The 22456-nt window shown below is 41.2% G+C and overlaps 1 protein-coding gene across 1 annotated transcript in view; it reads left to right on the forward strand.

Annotated features, from left to right (window-relative positions):
• Positions 1-22456, forward strand: part of MYO6 (myosin VI) — a 151824-nt gene that overhangs the window by 46269 nt on the left and 83099 nt on the right. Inside the window, exons 2-3 of the mRNA XM_060114874.1 lie at positions 13947-14089; positions 19313-19382. Coding sequence (XP_059970857.1) covers positions 13973-14089; positions 19313-19382 — 187 coding nt within the window. The 5' untranslated portion in view covers positions 13947-13972. The remainder of the gene's footprint in view (positions 1-13946; positions 14090-19312; positions 19383-22456) is intronic.

The following is a 22456-nucleotide window of genomic DNA, read 5'->3' on the forward strand; positions in this document are numbered from 1 at the left end:
ATCAGGGTGAGAAGCAATTCTTTTCCTCATGAAGAGTACTCAGTAGTTCTAATGGATTCTATTCTAGGACAGTAATTCTTGTGAACTGAGACTAAATTGTAGCTGAGTTGAATTTTAATTGTTGAATAATTACTGTGTAATTATGTCCACAAGATGCATGCGATTATAAAAATAGTAACTGAGTTCAAGAACTACTTTGACTTAAAGTTTTTGGGCTCAGTTGACCGCAGTAACTAGGGACTTGACAAATCAAGTTGATGCTGTAAAAACTCAAGATTGAATTTTGGTGTAGGTGGAAAGCAGCAGCTTTAAAGGAAACCATTCATAGCTATGTTGGAGTAAAGGCAAAATGCCCAAAGTGCAGTGGAGGAGAGGGTTTTCACTGGGAGAGCTAATGAAAAAACAAAACAGCTTGCTTACTTTTAACTCTGTTTAGGAAAACTGAAGCCCTTTAACCCTGTAAGTAGCATTTCTTTGAGATGATGTCATGTTTTATGAGCTGGGAAGCTGCACGAATCTTTGGATCATATAATCACTATTTTACATTTTAGAGTGATTATTTTTGTTTGTGAAAAGTTAACTATTTGATTAACTTTTTAAGTGCCTTGACAAAACCATTGTAGTTTCATAACACATTTTGTATAAGGGATCACAGTAACATATAAATTGTGTTTGTCTCAAGTCTTGCTCTGAAAAATCAAAAATCCAGGTAGATTTTTCCACTCAGAGAAATCCCAGTTATAGTGTTTGATTTACTTGGGCATGTATACTTTTTTAAAGTCAAAATCTACCTTTAAAAAAAACACCTAACTTTCACCTAAACTTTGCCAACTGGTAAACCTTTGTGTTTTTATCCATGTTTTGAGAATCTATTATGTTACCCTATTTCCTTAATTTTATTTATCCAGCACATTTGTGGGAAATGCTAAGTTGGATGGCCAGCAATGAATATATCTGATTGGAGGGGTATGTACAGTCCAACAGATTGTAACAATCAGTTTTCCTTTAATTTTGTTTGAAACACCCAGTTGGTTACTAACCCTGTTCCGTCTGTCTGTCTGTCCTTTCATGCATTCACTAATTATTTACTGCTATCTGGTTTCTGTCCCATTTTGTCATTCTCTCTGATACTGCCCTAATTGGATGTTTTTTTCCTCATCACGTTGGATTCTTACACACAGTCTTTTCTGCCAGAACACCGTGATCTTTCTAATATGCAAATCTAATTAGATGGCTCTCTCCATTGCCTGTGGACTAAAGAATCAGAGTTAAGGCCCTTTATGCTTTGGCATGGATCTGCCTTTCCAGCTTCTTTTTCCTTCTTCTCCTTTTCTATACACCCTCCAGCTTCAGTTTTGCATTTTTGAATTTCTCCTTTTGTTCTTTCATTGGTCTGGAATGCTCTTCCCTGATTCTCTATTTGTTGAAATCTTTGGACCTTCGAGACCCAGCTTACCTCACTTTCTCTCTCCAAAGTCGAGGCCCCCTTGGGTTGACATCAGTCAGGTAGCCAGAGTCATCCTGTCTTAATGTTCCCATATAAGAGTATTTTACTTTGGTCTCTTATTTGTGTAGGACAGCATGGCCAGGGAAGAGCAAAGGTGTTTGTAGATGGGAGAGGGACCAAGATGATAGATCCAGGAGAAGCAACCTGAACATCATGAATGTCACCAGTGTTGGAAATGTTCAAATTAATATTTCAAAAGAGTCTGAGCCCTAGGCAGTTAATAAGGCAGGCAAATGTAGACTTGTTTATAAAGCAAGGAAATCCTTGCTTTGGTTTATTCCCCTAATTTACTTACTAACACGTAAGTTTGTGTAGCGTGGGGTTAGAATCTTCATCTCAAGGAATTAAGGTAGCCACTATGTTTTGATTTTTGCCTGTTTTGGGGGCCTGCGTTAGTGTCCTCAGATGGGGAAAAGGTGAGGAAGGAGACGGTGGTGTAGACTAACCGTACCTACTTTATAGCACTTAGGGGCAGTGTTGCGGGGCTGGATTTCTGACCACCCTTCCCTGCCTTTATCACTTCAGTTATTCTCCCCTGACCCTGCCGTGAAATAATTAGTTTGAATCCTTTAAATGGCAATGGGAGATAACTTTGTAATTTTCTGGAGTTGTTAGGATCTTATTTCTACCTGTGTTTTGTTTTTAAGAAAAAAATGTGCTTTTGTTTTTTGTTTAGGATGAGAACTACTAGTTTTTTTTTTTTTTTTTTTTTTTTTTCTGGTGCTATGCCTGACACATAATAGGAATTCAGTAAATTCAGTAGAATGTGTTTGTAATCAGGCCACTTCATGATTCGAAGGCCCCTTCAGACTCACTCAAGAGCTGTGTGATGTTATGTGCTGAAGACATTACATTTTTTAGGAAGACATGTTTTTAAAGTCTTTATACAGCCTCATCATCCTATGGCTACCTCGAATCGTTAACATTTAGGATAAGTATGGTTCCGCCCGTTATAAAAGTGAGACGAAGTGGAATTAGGTGAATCAGTCAGTGTTTTCTCTGGGGGCTGTTTCGGCATGGATTTGTCAGAGGCTTAACATCTTAGTGCTCTGATGGTCGCCTGTCCTACTAGTGGTTGGTAGTCCAGAAGGAGAAGTGGTTCCTGAAGTCCGTAAATAGTTTCCAGTTTGTCCTTCCAAAGCTGGTGAAATTCCTGTTAGAAGATAATATCGAACAGTATGGTTGACTCGTAGGCTTACACCTAGAAATCCTAGGATACTTGGTTGAGGACTAATTTTGTGAAAAAGATTTACTGATTCTCTTACACTTGCTTGCTTGCTTTTTTTTTTTTTTTTTTAAACTCAAGTGTCTAAGGCGTATTTACTCTATGACTTTAATTAAAAGTTACAAACAGAATTCCTGCCCTGTTGACAAACTTCTTTCTGTAAGCCTTTGTGGTCGTTAGGAATATTCTGTTGTGACCCAGCTCAGTCAGTAACTGAGCTCACCTGTGTCAAATGATGCTTCCTATTCCCATGGCCTGTGGAGCGGCGGGAGTGCCTTCTTCCTGGATTCTTGTTTGCTTTCTGTTGAGTCACATGAGACGCGTGACATCAGCCCTTAACTTTAACCAAAGAAAATTGGGAATTAGCGTGAGGCCAAACAAGATGTGAACCGGTCAACACACCACACCGTTCAGAAACACAGAAACACATCCCATGAGGTGTGTTACCTGATGAATCAGGAGGGGCAGGGACCTGGGAGCTGCTGAAAACGTGCTCAGGCTCCCGTCTCAAGGGCCCTCAGGCACCCGTGGATCTCCTTGGTCTGTCTTCCGTGTTTCAGGAAGCCTGGCGGCAGGTTTGTATTTGCTGCGATGGCACTGGCGTAGGCTCGCTGAAGCGTCCCGTTTCTTCGTCGTTGGTTTCTCCTCTCACGGCAGTAACACTGGCTATTTTTATAGGTGGCAGGACCGTAGAATTAGTCAGTTTAACAGATACCTGTTTTGTGCCAAGCATTGTTCTGGGCATGTAGATTCATAGCAGTAAGTAAAATAAAGTCCCTGGACTGAGGAGGCTTATATTCTAAATAACTGAAACACATAGTAAGTTTGCCAGATGTTAAGTGCTATAGGAGTAGCAAGGCTGGGGAGAGCCTTAAGCTGCGCTGGTTTCGAGGGGACGGGCGGGCTTTCTGTTTTCAGGAGGATGATGCAGGAAGCCTCCCTGAGAAGGTGACAGTGGAGCCAGGTCCCGAAGAAGGTACGGAGGAAACCGTCTTGCGGGCAGAGGGATTGCCTCGGTCAGTACCAGAGGCCTGAAACACAAGCGTGCCTAGGGTGTTTAAAGAACAGCCCGGAGACCACCGCGAATGAAGTGAAGTGAGGGGGCACCGGTGGGGCGGCCTCAGGGGGGTTGGGCAGGGGGGAGCGTCAGTGAAGGGTCCGCGGGCCCCCGGGAAGACTCGGGCTTTTATGTGAGTGAGGAGGGCGGCAGTGGCTTAGCTTATGCCAGGCTCCGATTGACTGCTGTACCGGCCCTGACTGCGCGGGCCGAGGCGGGGGAAGGGGGGACAGCCAGAAGCTGTGCGGCCGTCGGTTGGGTTCCCTGGTCGGGCCTCTTCAGGTTCTGCAAAGAATTTGAAGGTGGCGCCAAGAGGACTTGCTGGATGCAGACCGGGAGAGGGAGAGGAGACTGGAGGATGACCTCACGGGTTTGGGCGCGTACAGGCGTGGGGATGAAGCTGTCGCTGGAGGAGAGGGGGAGGACCCAGCGAGGAAGGCGCAGAAAGGGGAGCTTGGAGGCCGCCGCCGGGTGAGGCTGGAGGCGGCCGCTGCCTCCTGAGGGGTGGAGTGGGGCAGCCCCTGGGCTCGAGGCAGCTGGAGTTCAGGCCGGAGGAGGTAGCTGTGTGCAGCACCCGCCTGTGGGCCATGCTGAAAGCCGTAGGACTAGATGCCACAAGACTAGGCGGGGGAGGAGGGCGGGTGGAGAGAAGGCCCGAGGATGGATCCCCCAGGAGTTTCTGGTGTTGGAAAGACGAGGAGATCGCAGCCAGGGGAGCTGAGGCGATCCAGGGGACAGACCCGAAGAGTGAGGGATCCTGAGGTCCGCTGCTGCAGGGCAGAGCCCTCGCCCTGTCAGCTGAGGCTGCTTCCGTGAGGAAGGGGGGGTGGTGGTGAGACCTGCTCACGTGACTTAGCAGTGGGGAGGGTCGCCGGAGGCCCTGAGGGTGGGGATGCAGGTCCCGTGGGCATGGGTTCAAGAGGATGAGAAGGGAGGAAATGGAGGCAGTGAGTGTGGACAGTGAGTGGGAAGGGGGAAGTGGGTGATGAGAGGGAGAGAAGGAAGCCGAGATACACGTTGCTGACGCGCCGTCTCTGCGTGGCCCGAGGGGGCAGGATCCGGTGGGTAAGTACAGGGGTTGGTCTCAGGTATGAGGAAGGCTCGTGTGGCCTCAGTAGTAAACAGGAAAGCAGAATATATGGACACACGTACAGACCCGTAAGTTGATGTGGTGATGAAAGCTCGAGGAGCATTTGGTTATTTTAAAAAGTGAGAAAATTTGAAGTTTTATGGATAGTTTGGTAGATACAGATAGTTTGGTTGACACTGTCATCAAAACACGTGGTAGAGTGGGGTTAAATAAATTAAATTGGAAAAGAAATTTGAAAAGACAGTTTGTTTTTCATTTTGTAGAATATCTGAACATTCTTTTTGCATATTTTTGTTGATAGGTCAGTTCCGAAAGAAACAACAATATAAAAATATCTCATAACTGCATCAATAAAGTGAAAAATTCCAGCAACAGCCTCCAGTCCCTTTCGTTATCCCCGATTCTCAGCTGGTCATTTAAATGCAGTATTAACTGGAAGACAGAATTACCCACCATGTATCACCATGTTTACCTTGCAGCACAGACACCCAAGCCAGAAAGTTCTAGTTTGTGCTTCCCTGTAATCTACCCATGAAAGAATTTAAATCCAAGTTAAGACTTTTCAAATAAGAAATAATAAACATTTTAATGTTTATGAAAGAGGTGGTAAGACGGTTTTCATAAAGCCTTTACATATCTTTTAACCTTCATTTATTTCTTATGCCATTAAAACATAGGCTAGGACAGCAGAGTATTATACAGTTGGGTTTTTTTCCAGATCTCGTGACAAATACAAACCACTGTGTGCACAAGAAGCTTGAAGCAAAGCTGTGCAGTGCAGTGCAGTGATTATGAGTTTGGACTGGGGGTCACACAGGATTCATATCTCGCCTCTACACTCATTTCTCAGGTGTCTCTACTTGGGCAACTTCCCCAAACTTCCAAACCTCACTTTCAAAACGGGGATGGTAGCTGCCTCCCAGAGCTGTAAACATGAACTGGGGCAACATGTCGGAGTGTTCTAGTGCGACGCCTGTACATAGTGAAGGTCTGTGAAATGTTGTGAGTCTGTGGTTTCCTTTGACCACTTGAATGAACTCCATCCCAGCTGTGAGAAGAAAAGTCACTGTGTCTTCAGTTCCTGTTCTGAGTGATGTATGTGTGCACATACCCACACACACAACCCAAGTTAGTAGAGTTAAAAAACAAAACAAAACAAAACCTTAGTCTTATAAATTACATGAGAACTTCATTGAATATCCTGGACTGTATTGGCTCATTTGTGAAAGAATGATAGAAATGACAATGGAGCCGCACCTTCTACCTTTCCTTTTTAATTAGTGTGTCTCTCCTGGTTTATTCCTCCTAATCATAGCATTTGAGAAGTTTGTTGGTTTTGTTTGTTTAACGAGTTCCTACCTCAGGAGAACTGTGTGGCCTGAATTGGATTGGACTTGGGACCCCCTCTTAAAATGACCCTGCTGCTCAGAGGTGAAAATATTCAACTCCCTGCTTTGGGACATTTCAGGAGAGTTCAAATGCCAGAGATGTCACAGATGTGTTTAAAGGCCTAAGGATTGTCCAGACTTCTTTTTTTTTTTTTTTTTTTTTTTTTTTTTTTGCGGTATGCGGGCCTCTCACTGTTGTGGCCTCCCCCGTTGCGGAGCACAGGCTCCGGACGTGCAGGCCCAGCGGCCATGGCTCACGGGCCCAGCCGCTCCGCGGCATATGGGATCCTCCCGGACCGGGGCACGAACCCGTATCCCCTGCATCGGCAGGCGGACTCTCAACCACTTGCACCACCAGGGAGGCCCCCAGACTTCTTATCACCTTGATTGATGATAGTGTACAGTCTAGACTGTGGTTTTGATCACACACAGGCCTTTGCTTCCTGACAGATTTGAGTAACGTTGAACTGGGGCCTGCAGTTTAAGCTGCAGAATGTTTCAGTTTGAGCAGAGTAGGGCCATTTTACACAGGCAGGGTCATCCTAGAGAAAAGACCTTTCTTTGGCTTGAAGACCAATGTGGTTTCTTGAAATTTGATTGCTCTTTTCATTAGCCACTTATTGGGAGGCTAACATGGTCCCTTGGTGGAGAAAATGAAGAAGGCTTCAGTCTTTTACAAACTCCTCTTTTGAAAGACCAACAAACTTTTAAGAAGTAACTTTTAAATCTAGCACTAATTATCCAGGGAAGGTCTGGATGTAATCATTGGATGATAAATAAAATCTTATTATTAGTCACAGGATGTGGAAAATTTAAATCACCTGGCATAAATTAATATCTTGCTGCTATATTCTGGTATTTTAACATCTGTAGAAGAAAATTTGAGCTTCTGAAGTAAACTGGGATGTTCAGTCTCTTGAATAATACAGAACTTTCTTTAGAATGATCTAAGCTGTGGCCAGGTTATCTTGGTATATAGGTTGTCTGCATGTACTATTTGAATTATGTCTAAATTCAAATCTGTTTTGTGATAGTAATTTATGTAGGAGTTTATAGCTTAAATATAGTTATGATTTCTTTTCTGTAAAACCTATAAGAAAATCATATAACCAATTCTCATAATTCAGATTATATGTATTTGGAGTAATTTGCCTGATTGTATCAGTTTTCAGATCATCTTATAAAATATCTTAAATATTTAATAACCATATAATAAACTTATTAATAAAATATTTGCCTTATTTTTTATCCTCTCTTTTTGTTAGCTAGTTCATCTTAGCTGTGCCAGTTAAGCTACTTAACCTTGGTGTTCTGAGGCTGTTTTGGAAGAGTCAGGTGGTAATGGGCTTAGCTTGAAACACCAGTGGATACACTGGGCTTTCTGAAGTTATATTTGGAAGTACAATATAACCTTTGTAAAAACGGTCACTCATTAGGATCACTCACTAGGCTGTGATTAGGTCACTCATTACGCTGTGATGAACTGGACCTAGTACTACCGAAATCTGAAGGAATGTCATAGCTGGTCTAGACGTTGCTCCTTTTGTATGTCTTACACTAAAAAGCATTAGAGCTCTGTATTTTCTTGTCGATATCTAAGCCTAAATAACAGTAGCTAGCACTTAGTAGGTACTCGGTGAATACACATTGAAAAAGTAAGCGAGTGAATACCAAAATTACTTCTTAACTGAATTCAGGTAGTCAGGTTTTAGAACTTATCTTTAGATGTTTTCTTATTTTATTTCTTTGTCAGGAGTTTGTATTTAGTGGTAGGTATTTTCTCCCCGTTGTTAGTAAATATTTATTGCTGATAAAATCAAGACATTCACAATCAATTTTAATATGAATGTGTTGCAGTGAATGCATAATACCGTATTATGGCAATTAAGTAATTCCCATACTTTATTCCTAGCTGAACAAGGTTAACTGTGAAATGTTTTCTAGGAAGGCCTTTTAAAAGGTAATTTAGTGACTAAAGGGAAACCTGAAATATTTTTGAGAATTTTGGTGTACAAGTAAGTTCTTAGGGAACTGAAACACTCAATGAAAGATTGTGCTAGGTAGGTACACACAAAATGCACCAGCCACTGGCCAACGGTTACCTGGTGCCCAGTTTTCTCACAGTGTCTGGACACCAGGGAAGCTAATAGCCTTCAGGATACACTGATACAGATGAGAGAAGTTGCCAGTTTCAAGCTTGTGTGCCAAAGGTGCACATAACATTCTTTTGATCAACAGGGCCGGGGCCTGGCCAGATGAAAGAGTAGTCCTTTTAAAAGGCAAATTTGATACATCTACGCAGCTCCCTTACCCCCAGTTAGAATTTAAGATCCTGGAGGGCAGGGATTTTTGCCAGTTTGGTTTACTGCTCTATTCCAAGTGATTGTTTTCCTGTTGGAAGGCTCCATGAGGCCAGCCCATGTCTTTTTTTTTTTTTTTTTTTTTTGGCCTATCATTATATCTTTAGCAGCTAGCAGTATGTGTTATATACTAGGTGGTCAAATAAATAATAGTTTACAGAATGAATGACTGTGGAAGGCAGTCTTATAAGGGTTCTTCTTTCCCTGTTTAATGCTTCTTCCTTGCTTTTTTGGTATCTTATGCCAGCTCTTTCAGCTCAATTCTAAATTAACTTTAGTACTCAATTTCTAATACCCTAGCTAATAAAAACAAGGCATTGTCATATATCACAATCACAATTTTAAAAGGGTAATCTTTGAAGGTGATGGCGGCATAGCAGGTGATGGCTCCTATTTGATGGGCTGTGTCTACATGTTTGGCTCCAGGTACATGGTTCCCATTGGGATCATCACTGGAGTTGCCGAGAAAAAAGAATATGGATGTGTGTGTATTTGTCACCCTGGCCTCCAGTACGTTTGCTCTCCAGGGAGCCTCTTGGTGATCTGCTTTTCTCTTTTCAACAAAGCCTAAATGAAAGTTTGCATAGTACCTCTGACAGGCTACAGATTGCGTTTCTATCGATTGCTGTAGTGCTTACTTTAAAAATGTCAGTTGTCAATTAAGTGCTAAAAATGAGATAATTTTCAGTTGATGAGAGCGTATTATAGAGCATTCCCTCTCTTCCTGAATAACTTAAGGAATTTCAAGAATTTTAAATTTGCTTAGCCAGCCCCAGTGCTTATCATTTTTTCTTTTGTATTCCTGCAGTGCATATGTAGTCAGCTTTTAATGTGTTTATGGCTTCTAGTACAGTAGCACCTGTTTAACTGCTCTTCCTGTGCAGACCTGCTTAATATGTATGAGTGTTGCTTGTATGGGTTTTCTGAATGCTTTTATGGGGACAAATAGTGATATGTCAAAAGAATTTTCTTTGGTGGAATGAATAAATCAGACTTCATTAATGAAGGGTAATTTATGTTATAAATAATTAGGATTCCAAAACTAATTAAATGAAGCCTTATTTTAAAAGGGGTTTTATTTTAGTGAAAGCCTTGCACTCAGTAGAAGATAATCTTTAATTTAATAGAGGGGGGAGTGAGTGTCTACCGCTCCTCCAGGTACAAGTTACATCATCGACTCAGAGTTACAGAAAGATAAGTTCAGATCAGAATCTGGGCCAGACTGGCCTGGTCCAGAGGCAGTGGGTGTGTTTGATAATGGTGCTCACAGTGGCTCTTCTGGGGTCATACTGCTCCAGTTTGAACTGGTAATTTGCCTAAGTACCGAGTTCTAGGTTGGAGATCATTTTCCTTCAGAATTTTAAAGGCATTGCTTTATCGATTTCCTGCTTTCATTGTTGCTGAAGCCATTTTGATTCGTGATCCTTTGGATATGACTCATGTTTTTTCCCCCCTTTTTCTCTCATTTCTCTGAAAATGTGCAGCATCTTCTATTTCTGGTGTTCTGAAATGTGACATGTTGTCCTTTTGTCTGTCTTTTTCCAGTTATTGTGTTAAGGACTTAATTGGCATTTTGGCTAGACTCTAGAAAATCATGCCTTTCAGTTCTGGTGAATTTTCTTTAGATATTGAAAAGCTTTCTCCCCTCTGTGTTTTGAAGGGAGCAGGATGTCTGTTTTACCTGGTATTTTGATGCTGAATCTTTTTACTTGTCTCATTTTTATATGTTTTTCTTCTACTTTTTCTTTTTTGCCCTCCACTTTCTAGCTCTTTTTAAAATTTTTCTTGGCTTTCTGAAAAAGATTGTCTCAACTTTATTTTCTGTACCTTCTAGTGAATATTTCATTTCCGCTATTACGTTCTTAAAGAAAAATTATTCTGACACTTGTTAAAATGACAAAGACGACTTTATTCATGACTCTTGCAGTAGGAGTGTATTAGCCTGCTTGGGCTGCCATAATAAAATACCATAGACTGGGTGGCTTAAACAGCAGACATTTATTCTCTCACAGTTCTGGGGGCTGGAAGTCTGAGATCAGGTGCCAGCATGGTCGGATTCTGGTGAGGACTCTCGTTCTGGGTTTCAGATGGCTGCCTTCTGCAGGCCACTCACGTGGCCTTTCCCTATAGTGTGTGCCTTGAGGTGGAGAGATGTCTCTTTTCCTCTTTTGGTAAGGCTACCAATCCTATTGGATTAGGACCCCACCCTTATGATGTCATTAGCCGTGATTACCTCCTGTCTCCAAATATAGTCACGTGGGCGATTACAGCTTCAACATATGAATATTTGCGGGGGGGACACAATTCAGTCCATAGCAGACACATACACTCAGCCTATAACAAAGGGGTATTACAGTAGGGAGAACGATTGGGCTCCACTTTGAATGCAGCAAAGACAGCTGGGGATTTATAGCCAGTGAGCAGAGTGCAGGGGTCAGTGGATGAAAAAGACTAAGTGGAAACAGCACAGGTAGGGGATTCTTGCTCAGCTGACTTAAAGGGATTCTTTTTGAAGGCAGATTAAGGATTTATATACCAAAGGTAGGGGATGAGGAACTTGATAAGCTATCAAGGGTGAGAGAATTTCTCTAAACCGGCTTAGCAGGATTCTTGCTAAAACTGGCCTCTGTAGGCCGAACAAGGACAGCACAGACTCGAAGGCCTAGCGGAGGCCTCGTCAAGCAGAGCGCTCAGAGGAGCCTAACTGAAGCTCGGTCAGGAAGAGAGTTTGGTATGCACAGCCTCAGTCATCCCTGGTGTCTCTCTTTCCGGAGACCCTGTGTCTCCTTCAGAGAATAACCTCCAGGCTTCTCTTGGGGTGATGGTGGGAGGGAGGTGGCGTTTGCCCAGCTGTGTGCCGTGAGTACGGCTGGCGTTAGGAAGTCTTTTTCTCAAACAGCTTTCCCCTAGTCTCCCTGACGCCAGACCCCTCTTTTCACCCTTGCTTCGGTGGTGTAACTGGGTTCTCGTTCCTCTCTCCCCATCCCAGATTTGGGGTTTGGCTCTTCGGTTTGCTAAGTCAGTTAGCACACCGGCCGCTCGCTTCCCACCTTCCACAGTCTCGTTGCTGTCGTCTCCTCTTGGGCTCTCCCCGTCCTTGTGCACTGATGTCTTTAATTTAAAGACTCTTTTTACTGTAGATTTAGGGGTTTGAAGAAGGAGCAGCGTTGGATGTGTAGCTTTAAATCTGTTTTCTTAACTGGGAAGCTGCAGCAAGTGGTTCAGAATGGGAAAACAGTTTAAATAATTGAAGGAAGTTTGACTTTCTTTTTTGATTTTGTGGGTTTTGCTTCACTGTGATTTTTTCTTCAGGCACCTCGTGATTCCTAAACAATCCCTCATGACTATTCTATAATTTCCCGTTGTATTTAGAACGATCACAAGACCGTTTACTTGAAATTTAGTGGTGGCTTCGAACAAGGGCTATGGGGGACTGTAAGGGAAGAGGTGTCGCTAGCATCTGTTGGGTGCCATTAGAATGGGGATCTCAATTTTACGTCACTTAATCCTCATAGCAATTCTGTAAGGTAAGTGATATTGTCACTTATGGGTAAGGATAAAGATAATGATCAGAGAGATTAAGTAACTTACTTAAGAGCTAGTCAGACAGTGGTGGAGCTTAATTTCAAGCCTAGGTTTTAAGACCTTTCAAGTCTTTCTAGGAGAGCATCTCCTTTTCCTCCTCGCAAGCTGCGTGAACAGTTCATTCAGTCACTCGGTGCAGGTTAGGTTGCCTGCTCCGTGCTGGGCCTTGGTGACACACGAGGGCTAGGCCGTGCCCTGATACAACAGGAATGTCACCATCAGACTTACCGTCAGTAGGATTTCTGGTGGTCTGTGCATACTGGCAAGAGTAGGGGCAGGCGGCTAAGTTAATTACAGGAGTCCTGGTAAAAGGCCATGTTGGTTTTGACCAGGAGGGCAGATCAGATCCAGAGAAGTGGGTGGATTTGAGATACCCTATTGGAGGTGGAGCCGACAGGATTAGGGGGTGATAGGGGTTTGGAAGGAGCTTTGGAAGGAAGAATTGAGCATGGCTCTGGGTTTGATTTGAAATGAATGGTGTTGGTGCCTTTAGTGATATAATGAAGAAATGAATCATTATATCACATTATATGTGATATAATATATGTGACATATTATATCCCGCTGAGGTGCTGAAACTAGGACGTCGGGGATCACTCACTGTGTGATTCATTATAACACGTTAGTCTCACAGAATCCAAGCTCATTAAAATTAAATATTTTATGTGTTATGGACCCTTTGGGATACTCTCAAAAGACAGAATTGTAAATGTTAGGTCTGAGAATGCCAAGCATGAAAGCAGCTTTCTAGGAATGCTTGAAAAACTAGCCTCGAATTCAAAGTAGGCAAAACCTGGAAACAATATAAACGTTCATGTCCAAGACAGCAGGTAGACAACCGTGGCATGTGATTCAGCAGGTTAGTGTACACAGCAGCTTGGCTGAACATGAGAACGTTTTGTTGAATAAAATAAGCCATACACGGAAGCATGCGTACTGGACAGTGGGTGCCTCTGGAGGTAGGGATTGACCAGAAGGAGGCACAAGGGAACTTTCTGGCGAGATGGAAATGTTCTGTCCGGTGATTGGGGTGTTTGTTGAACGGGAAGGTCCACATGTGGAAACTCATCAGCTTGTATCCTTAGAATTTGTACATTTCACCGTATGTAAGTTTTATTACCTGAGTAAAAAAGTAAGAAGACAACGGAGCAGTATGTTCAGTGGTTCTGTGGGTATCCCTCTAGGGAGCACAGGGGTGGGGCATCCGTGTAGTCTCAGCTTGTCAGGGAAAGTCTCCCAGAGGAAGTAGCCTCTCCTGTGTCTCGTTTTTATCCCTTAGGTCTAAGATAGACTTATTGTTCAAGTCTCAGCCAACTCCACACAATAACATCTCCTCTTCGGATGACTGTTTAATTTATTGTGCAATCGGGAATACTTCAGGCAGTAAAAAGGAGCGCTAGTATAAATTACAGTGGGCAAGAGGTAAAAACTGGGACCGTTGGCTCTCTCTTTCTGCGCTGCTCAAAGTGTAGCTGGTTCTCACTGCAGGCACCACCGAAGGAAGACGGTGGCAAAGCAGGCGTTCCGGGCGGGTAGAGCAGCCTCTGCTTGGTCCCCCTGTACAGGCGGTACAGGGGGGTGGGTGCAGCGGGGTGGCAGGGGGCGGGGATCACCCCTGCAGGGGTGCTCGTGTGTTTCTAAGAATCGCGATTTACATGTTAACTGAAAAAAAGATTGTTATCTTTTTTCATCTCCAGAGTGACTCACGTTGCTTTGTTCGTTCCTTTGAAACAGGAGACAGTGGATAGCTCCCTTCAGAAATGGAGGACGGGAAGCCCGTTTGGGCGCCGCACCCTACGGATGGGTTTCAGATGGGCAATATCGTGGATATTGGCCCCGACAGCTTAACGATTGAACCCTTGAACCAAAAAGGCAAGGTAAGAAGTTTCTCAGAAAGATTTCAAAATTTGATTTGTGTCTGTAGGTATCTCCCTTTTTCAATGAAGTAGGTATTTTTTTTAGCACAGTATAGGGGAAAGCAGTTTTCTGGTCAGTGAATCCTAGTCTTCTCCTGAGTTGTGTGATTAAATCAGAAGTGCATACCCTAGGGGGAAAATGGTGTCCCATCGTAAAATCAGACAGTAATTTAGTGAGCCTTTCATTAGCATATTCGTAAGAAGAAATAGCTATATAACAAAATATAAACAATAACATTTTTTATTCCTTAAGCCATATAACTAAAGTTATGAATATATCTGTGATGTATTCAACATGTTACCAAGTAAAAATATAAAAAGTGAATGGGATTATGTTATGAAATTTTGCTTTTTGCTTTTTAGCTTCCGGATAATTCTTTTTTTAATCTTTTTTTATTGAAGTATAGTTGATTTACAATGTTGTGTTAATTTCTGTTGTACAGCAAAGTGATTCAGGTATACACATATACACACTTTTTTTTAATATTCTTTTCCATTATGGTTTATCACAGGATATTGAATATAGTTCTCCGTGCTGTACAGTAGGACCTTGTTTATTTATTTATTTATTTTAAAGTTTATTTTATTTTTGGCTGCGTTGGGCCTTCGTTGCTGCGTGCGGGCTTTCTCTAGTTGCGGCGAGCGGGGGCTACTGTTCGTCGTGGTGCACGGGCTTCTCATTGCGGTGGCTTCTCTTGTTGAGTGTGGAGCACGGGCTCTAGGTGCACGGGCTTCAGTAGTTGTGGCTCGTGGGCTCTGGAGCGCAGGCTCAGTAGTTGTGGCGTACGGGCTCAGTTGCTCTGTGGCATTTGGGATCTTTGCGGACCAGGGATCGAACCCACGTCCCCTGCATTGGCAGGTGGATTCTTAACCACTGCGGCCACCAGGGAATCCCGGACCTTGTTGTTTATCCATTCTCTATATAATAGCTTACATCTGCTGTTAATTATTTTTTAAAAAGCTTTTTTATTTACTTAAATTTATTATCAAATAAATATATTTATAATATAATATAGATATAAATAAATATAAATAAATAAATAAATAAATAAAATATAAATAAAAATATTTCTAAATAAATAAATAATAAAATAAATATATTTAAGTCTTAAGCATAACCGTCTGTTATTATTTTTGTTTTAATGGTACTTTTTAAAACATAAAAGCATACTTTAATTTTGTACACATGGTGTCTATTTCCTTTTAGGCTTAGACATAGACTAGACAATATAACAAAATGAAAGTATGGGGGAAAAGTGACCTGGAGTCTTTTCAGCCTTCATGGGGACTGTAGGGCCTACCTATTTTGTGGGAGAGCTTAACACTTTTCACTTTAATAAATGTTCCCCTTAAGCAGGACTTCTGACTAAATTAAATTTGTTGATGTCATTTCTGTTTACTTTAGACTCTGCCAGTGTTCATGAATAATTTATGTTCCACGGTTAACTAGTGCCATATGACTGCCATCCTTCTGGGAACCTTAGAAAAACAAGGTGGATCTCTCATGAGGTCTGTTCACAGAGAAAACTATTCTGTTACTGTAAACAACCCAGGAACCTAAATGCATAATATATAATGTGCCATGTTAGCGACGGCCAATTAAAGATACCCTCAGGAAAGAAAAGACAAAGTGTTTCTAGTTTTTCCTCTTATTAACAAGTACCTATTTGTACTTACAATGCAGTACATGTTCTAAAAAAAGAAAGAATTAAAAAAAAAACACCTCAATTATTTTTATATATTTGAAGTTGTAGGGGAGGAAAATTTTTCCTCTACCCTTTTGGGTCTCTGGCTGGGCCTGAAAATTAAATTGACATAAGACACATTCACAGTAGGAAAGCATACAACTTTTATCAGATTTTTACATGTACATAGCCACCTTCACAAGAGAATGAAGAGTTGAAGTGACCAGAGCAGGAAGCTTTTATATCTTTTAGACAAAGAAACAATACATTTGTGAAGAATTGATAAGGCAAAGGGGTCTGGGCTAGGGTGATAAATGGTGGAGAAGTGGTTAGGAGGGTAAGGGTTAGTCTGACAAGACAAGGTTTGTTTGCACAGATTTCTCTTGGTCTCCATTCCCTCCGCTGGTGATAAGAATGTCTTCTTTCCTCCTGGTAGAGGGAGGGCACCTTGCACGTGGGAGTTTTATCTCCTGCTCTCAGGAATAAAAAGGGTCAGAGTGCCCTTCTTACAGCTGTTGTTTCTCAAGTGCCTTTAACTCAAGATAATCAGTCCGCCAAAGTAGCATGTTTTGGGGTGACAGAAATTTAGTGAGCCTTTCATTATCTTTCAAAGTCTTTTTTCATTTTTGTTTAACATATCTTATAAGCACAGTAAATCAGAAGCCCCAAATGAAATGAAAAGTATATTTCCTAGTTATATTTCGTTCTATGTATTCTCTTATATCCATAAGTAACAAAATAATTCAGTTCAGGGATAGAAGAAACCTTATTTACGGGTATATGCTTTTTTATAGTTTAAGTATTTTGTGCTTTCAGCTGTGCCTTATTAGTATTGATCAGCTGCACACACAGAACCAATAAAAACACTTAAAATTCAAATTGTGGCGTCATGAAAACTTTATGGATCCTAGATTACTTATAAACTAAAGTTGAAGCTTCTTTTCACAAAATCTTTTTGAAAGTTAACAAGTTCTCAGGGGTTTCTTTTCATCTTAATCCCCTCCCTGCCCCCACTTTCTGATCAGGGTCTTAATAAATTGTAAAGTGTCATAACAACGGTGTGGTTAAAAAGATCCACAAGAGAAGCAGTCTTTTGTGTAGATTCACGCAGTAGAGGTCATCAGCATTTAAAAATGAAGGAAGTGCGTAAAGCAACAGACAAGTCAAGTAGATATGTTTGCTGATACAGTAGAAGCATAGGAGAGGGAGTGATGAGCTCTGGTGGGGAACCTGTCTTTGTTGATAGCAGTGCCTTTTAAAGTTTTTCAGTCGTGGCCCGTGGTAAGAAATAGATTTGAAATCGCATTAGGTCTACGTATTATTCATGTGTGTGTATGTGCGTACTGACGACAAATAGATTTTACATGTCAACAAGTCTGTGTATCATGTGTGTGTATTCAAATGCAACATCCTTACCGTCTGTGATGCGTTCTGATATTTTCTGATATCTTTTATTCTGTTAAAAATGCCATCTTGAACCTCTCAGTTGATTTCATGTTGCATATTTGCAGCTGACTGGCCTGCAGGCTACAGCCCTAAACACATGGCATTTAAGGGTCTACATTTCCTTCTCCCTGTCTGTGTTGCCCGTCTTGTCTTTTGTCGACCAGCAGTCTCCCCCTCACTCTTCTGCCCTTATGCTTAGCCTTATGTGTCCTTTTCCTCCCCTCCCAGCCTTCCTCCCAGGGTCTGTCAGGTCCTCAGGGAGCCAGGTGGTGCTGGGCTCTGTGTGTGGCCACTCACAGTACTCCTTTTGCCTGGAATGCCGCTCTCCGCAGCTCTGTGCTTATTTAGCAAATACTCACTCCTCTCTCAGGAGCGACTGAGGTCAGCTCCTTTATGAAAGTTTCCCACAGATGGCCTGTGGCGTCCTCCTCCTCCCGGGCAGTAGAGCTTACCGCTGATTACTCTTTGCTTTGAGGAGTGGTACACCTTCTTCGCCTCCGGTACGGCGATTGGAGACATTCGTTTACATTTCTCCCCTCCCTGCTAGACTGTAATCGTCTCAAGTGCAGGCGCTGTTTTCTTTGTCCATGTGGTCACGGAGCTGGGTGCACTGCGTTGGCTGGGTGGTAGGTGTTTACTGTGATCTCTTGATAGGAGAAAAAGCCTCCTTCCTCTAAGAGAAAACAGTTGCCTTAATGAAACAGATGTCCTCCTTCTCACTGAGTAGGTAGTAGAGGGGAGAAGAAGATGGGGGCTGGTGATCATTGGGGGGGTGAAAAAGGATCGAGAGAAACAGTTTTTTAGACTCATTACAGGCCTTTCAGCCCCAAGATGATTAACCTTCCCATTCTAGGAACTCTGTGTCCTGCACCCCATTTATGGAGCCAACACCTGGGGTCTGGGGAGGCTTTCGCCCCATTGCTGAGGCTGTGAAAGTGGCACGTAGATCTGTGACATTAGCGGTGATTTCTGAACGTGTTTTTCCTGTAGAATCATTGTTATAAATTGTGGATTGTTTTATAGTACCATAATATACTTAATGTACATTATGGATTAGTTCTGAATTTGTGATTGATCCTTTAAACCTTTCCTCATTTATAACATTAAGAACATGTGTAGTGGGTTCCAACTAATTAACTTCTAGAGTTTTCAGGGCATAACAGTTTTCTAATTTGGGTATGACTTTGAATTGACGTAGCGCTAGCAGCCTGGATTTTCCTCTGTAAACTATAGCAGTAGCCTTGTCTTATGCTCTTGCATATATATACATATACAGACCAACAAATATTCTAAAATAACTGAACAGGTTTTCCTTAGAGATTGGTTTGATGTGGATGGAAACGTCAACCACAGGAGTAATTGTAATTGTTTGAGAAATAGAAATGTATAGGTAACTATTAGAATGGCATGGAGAAAATTTAATTCTCTTTAGATGTAATTTGAGATCATTTCTTCTCTCTTACAAGATACTATCTTAATTCTAGAGTTTCTACCATAGTATTTAAATGATATAATAAACACCAACTTATTAATGGATATCTGTAATGTTATGGACCTAATAGTTTTGGATACTGTTTATATTTTTGACACATTTCTGTATAGGAATTTGTGTCTAATGTGTTTTACTCAGACAATAGCATTAATTAAATTATGGTCTGTTGGTATATCTGATTGATTGATTGGATGTTACTTTTTTCCTTTTTTAAAACAATAAAATTGCTGTATACATAAACATTAAAATTTTTATTTTTAAAAAAAGTTGTTAAATAGCATACCTATGTAAACGTAATATACTTCTTGTTTTGTCCCACTCTAGGTGTTACAACACAGGTTTTGTTTTTGTTCTATTGATTTCCATGATTGATTTCATGTTCATTGTAATAATGGATAATATATTTGAGTAATGACTTGTTAAGTAGTAGGATCTTGTATTACATTTTAATGAAGAGCATATTATTGCCATTATTTTCAATGTATGCAGTCAGTTAAGCTCCTTTAGCTTTCTTATTATTTGTAAGCTTCTAGTTTAATGAGCTCTTGTTTTGTTTTTCAGACATTTCTGGCTCTCATAAACCAAGTGTTCCCTGCAGAAGAGGACAGTAAAAAAGATGTGGAAGATAACTGTAAGTATCAATTTAAAAAATAGTTCTCATCGTAGAAAAGGAAACTGTTCCTTCAAAAAATGTATGAGTGATTATATTACAGGGCACACTGTCCTTGTCCGGAAGAAATGTTGCCTTTGGACCTGAAGGTTCCTGTGAATGGAGGAGCCCCACAGTCCTAGATGCATTGTTCGCTCACATTTGCACTTTGGTGAAGGGGTCTCCTGAGTATCTTTTTAGTGTTATCTCAGTTGTGTAAATACAGGGAATGGTAATCATTTACTAACTATGAAGCCTGAACTAAAGATCTCTTGGTTTTATGGGTTTTTTTTGTTTTTTGAACCTCTGAGTCATCTGGAATCAGATGATTTTTATAGCACTATATGTGGTTCAATAATTTGGAAGTTGAGTCAGGAGGACCCATTTAGTGTCACCCTTTAAAGGAAACAAACATTAAAAAAAATACTATGTAATAAGTACTAATTGAAAACTGATTTCAGAACATTGGATTAAAGTGCAACATTAATTTGACTTACAACTATCTTAGAATTTTTGGTGAAAAAATACTGTATCCAGAGCAATAGGCCATGTTTATTCTTACATTTTCAAGATATAGTGGTAATCATGTTTCATTTTTTATGTGGCGATATTTAAGAATCATGTCCAGTCGTCATGGGTTTCGTTCAATGTATCTGGCATTAAAAACTCTGCAATTAAATAAGAGAGGTAGGAGAAAGGAATATATTTTGTCCTTATTGGTTTTCTCTGGAGTTTGCATTTGAGTAAGCCTGTAAGATCCCCCCTATGTGACGTGGAATACAGGAGTAATGGGGGAGCCCCGAGTTCAGATTCTCACTGTGCCATTAGGAAGCTGTGTGCCCGTAGGCAGTTTCTCTCTCCCCTTTGAGCTTCTCTGGTCTGGAAAACAGGAGTAATGATTTTTATGTTTCATGCTTAGAGATGATACATTTAAAATGCTTGGTGCAGTGCCTGACCTCTAACATCCTCTCAGTAGATGGTATCTGTTGTTGTCAGGTGTAAGAGACTGTGAGAAACAACATGGCGCTCCCTTCCTGTCCAAACTTGCTAGAGAGCTTGTCTGATGGGATAATATTTTTCTGAACAGCAATCAGAACAACAACAAAAAGGAACGAGACTCTATCGTATCTAAAATAAGAGAAAATTCTTTTCTGTTAAAACTTGAGAGGGTATTCAGAATTGGAATCAATCCTTTTCATATTTCAAAATAATGTTTTCTGGTTTATATATCCACGTAGAGCTAAACATAATAAATGATGTTGAATTACTTTTAATCCATTTCTTAAATATTTTAAAGCAGTCTCCCTCTGATTGTTTCATGGTGGTGGACGTGTCTAACCGTTTAGTTTTCCTGGTCTTAGTGGAGATTTGCCGCTTCTTGCAGGTGTTGACTCTGGTGATGCCAGACGGCAGGAATGTTGCTGAGGATGTCACCTGTCCTCACCACACAGTAGTCCAGCCCTACTTGATATCCCCTTTCTGAAACCACATCATGAATGCAGCTCTAACTGTTGAGTTTAGAATGCAGGTTTTCCAGCGAAAGTGGTTCCATCACTTATTAGTTGAGTCCTTTTGCCTGAGGCTTGGTTGCCCACTACACCACTGTCCTCCGCCAAGTGACGCATGGCGTTGTTTGTTTGGGTCTCACGTGCATATTTCTAAAATCCTTTCCTCTTCTCTGTATTGCGGTAATAACGTGATGATTAAGAACTTGATGTCTGGAGAGCATCCTGAACTATGTGATAAAGGTTCTGTTGAAACAGACACACGAGTGGACTTCTGATAGTGCCCTCATAATATAGCAAAATTGATTACCTAGCTTTAGCTCCAGGTTTTCTATGTGAAGGGTTTTATGTGTGGAGTTTAGTATGTTAACTTTGCCTTTTTACTTGATTCTTGAGGATTAATGCCAGAATAGGAAAATAGTTCAGGGATGTGAGGTTGGTAATTAAAATAAGCATTTTTTGGTGCTAATTTTTAAGCTACTGTTACTTACATGGCATAAAATAATCTTCATGAATGATCACTGTTAGAAGTCGAGAATAATAGAGTATAAACTATAATTTTGGAAAGAATCCCCGAAGTTGCCTGGTTCAGTCTCTTTTTCAGTAATGGAATGACTTCTACAACAATGTAACGATAGAATTGATTGACTTCTACTGCAGTTGAAGTTGTTTGTGGGTTCTTTTTTTCTCTCTCAGTGAACCAGAACTGTAACAAATAAGCAGAATCTTAAATGCTTAGATAACTCCCTAGTCAGATTCCTAAATTTAAGAATTGAGTGATATCTAGTCTTCATTAGAAACTTTTAGTGTCCTCAGTATATATTAATTATACCAAAATTCTTCTTACGGAGTTTATAAAGAAACAAAGACGTTCATTCTTTTATTATGTCTTATTTAAAAACTTTTAATATCGAGTGTATAGTTAAATCTATGAATAATTAGGCATAAAAGGCAAACAGTTCACCTAAAGTATTGCATGTCAGTAGCCAAACCAAGTAGTCCTGGGGTGGCCACTAGGAGAGGAGGGGAGGAGGGAATTTGGTGGAGCAGGAAGTGATGTCCAAGACCCTCTGAGCATCCCTAGGTCGTGTCTTCAGGGATGCAGAGGCCACTGAGACTTACCATTTCCCATTCTGGCAAGCTGAGGGTCATCCATGTTCCTTTCTGTCTTTCCTTTTCTGTGTCTTTATTTAAATGGAGTAGTCTGAGTAGCATAATTTAAGAGGAAGACCCTCTTGGTCCAAATTTTTATTGTCATTGGCAGATATTTCAGCAGTGAGGGATTTTTTTTTCACAACTTTATTGGAGTATAATTGCATTACAATAGTGAGTTAGTTTCTGCTTTATAACATAGTGAATCAGCTATACATTTACATATATCCCCATATCTCCTCCCTCTTGCGTCTCCCTCCCACACTCCCTATCCCACCCCTCTAGGTGGTCACAAAGCACCGAGCTGATCTTCCTGTGCTATGCGGCTGCTTCCCACTAGCTATCTATTTTACGTTTGGTAGTGTATATATGTCCATGCCACTCTCTCACTTCGTCCCA

The sequence above is a fragment of the Mesoplodon densirostris genome, chromosome 12 (assembly GCF_025265405.1).
Source record: "Mesoplodon densirostris isolate mMesDen1 chromosome 12, mMesDen1 primary haplotype, whole genome shotgun sequence".
NCBI classification, from domain to species: Eukaryota; Metazoa; Chordata; class Mammalia; order Artiodactyla; family Ziphiidae; genus Mesoplodon; species Mesoplodon densirostris.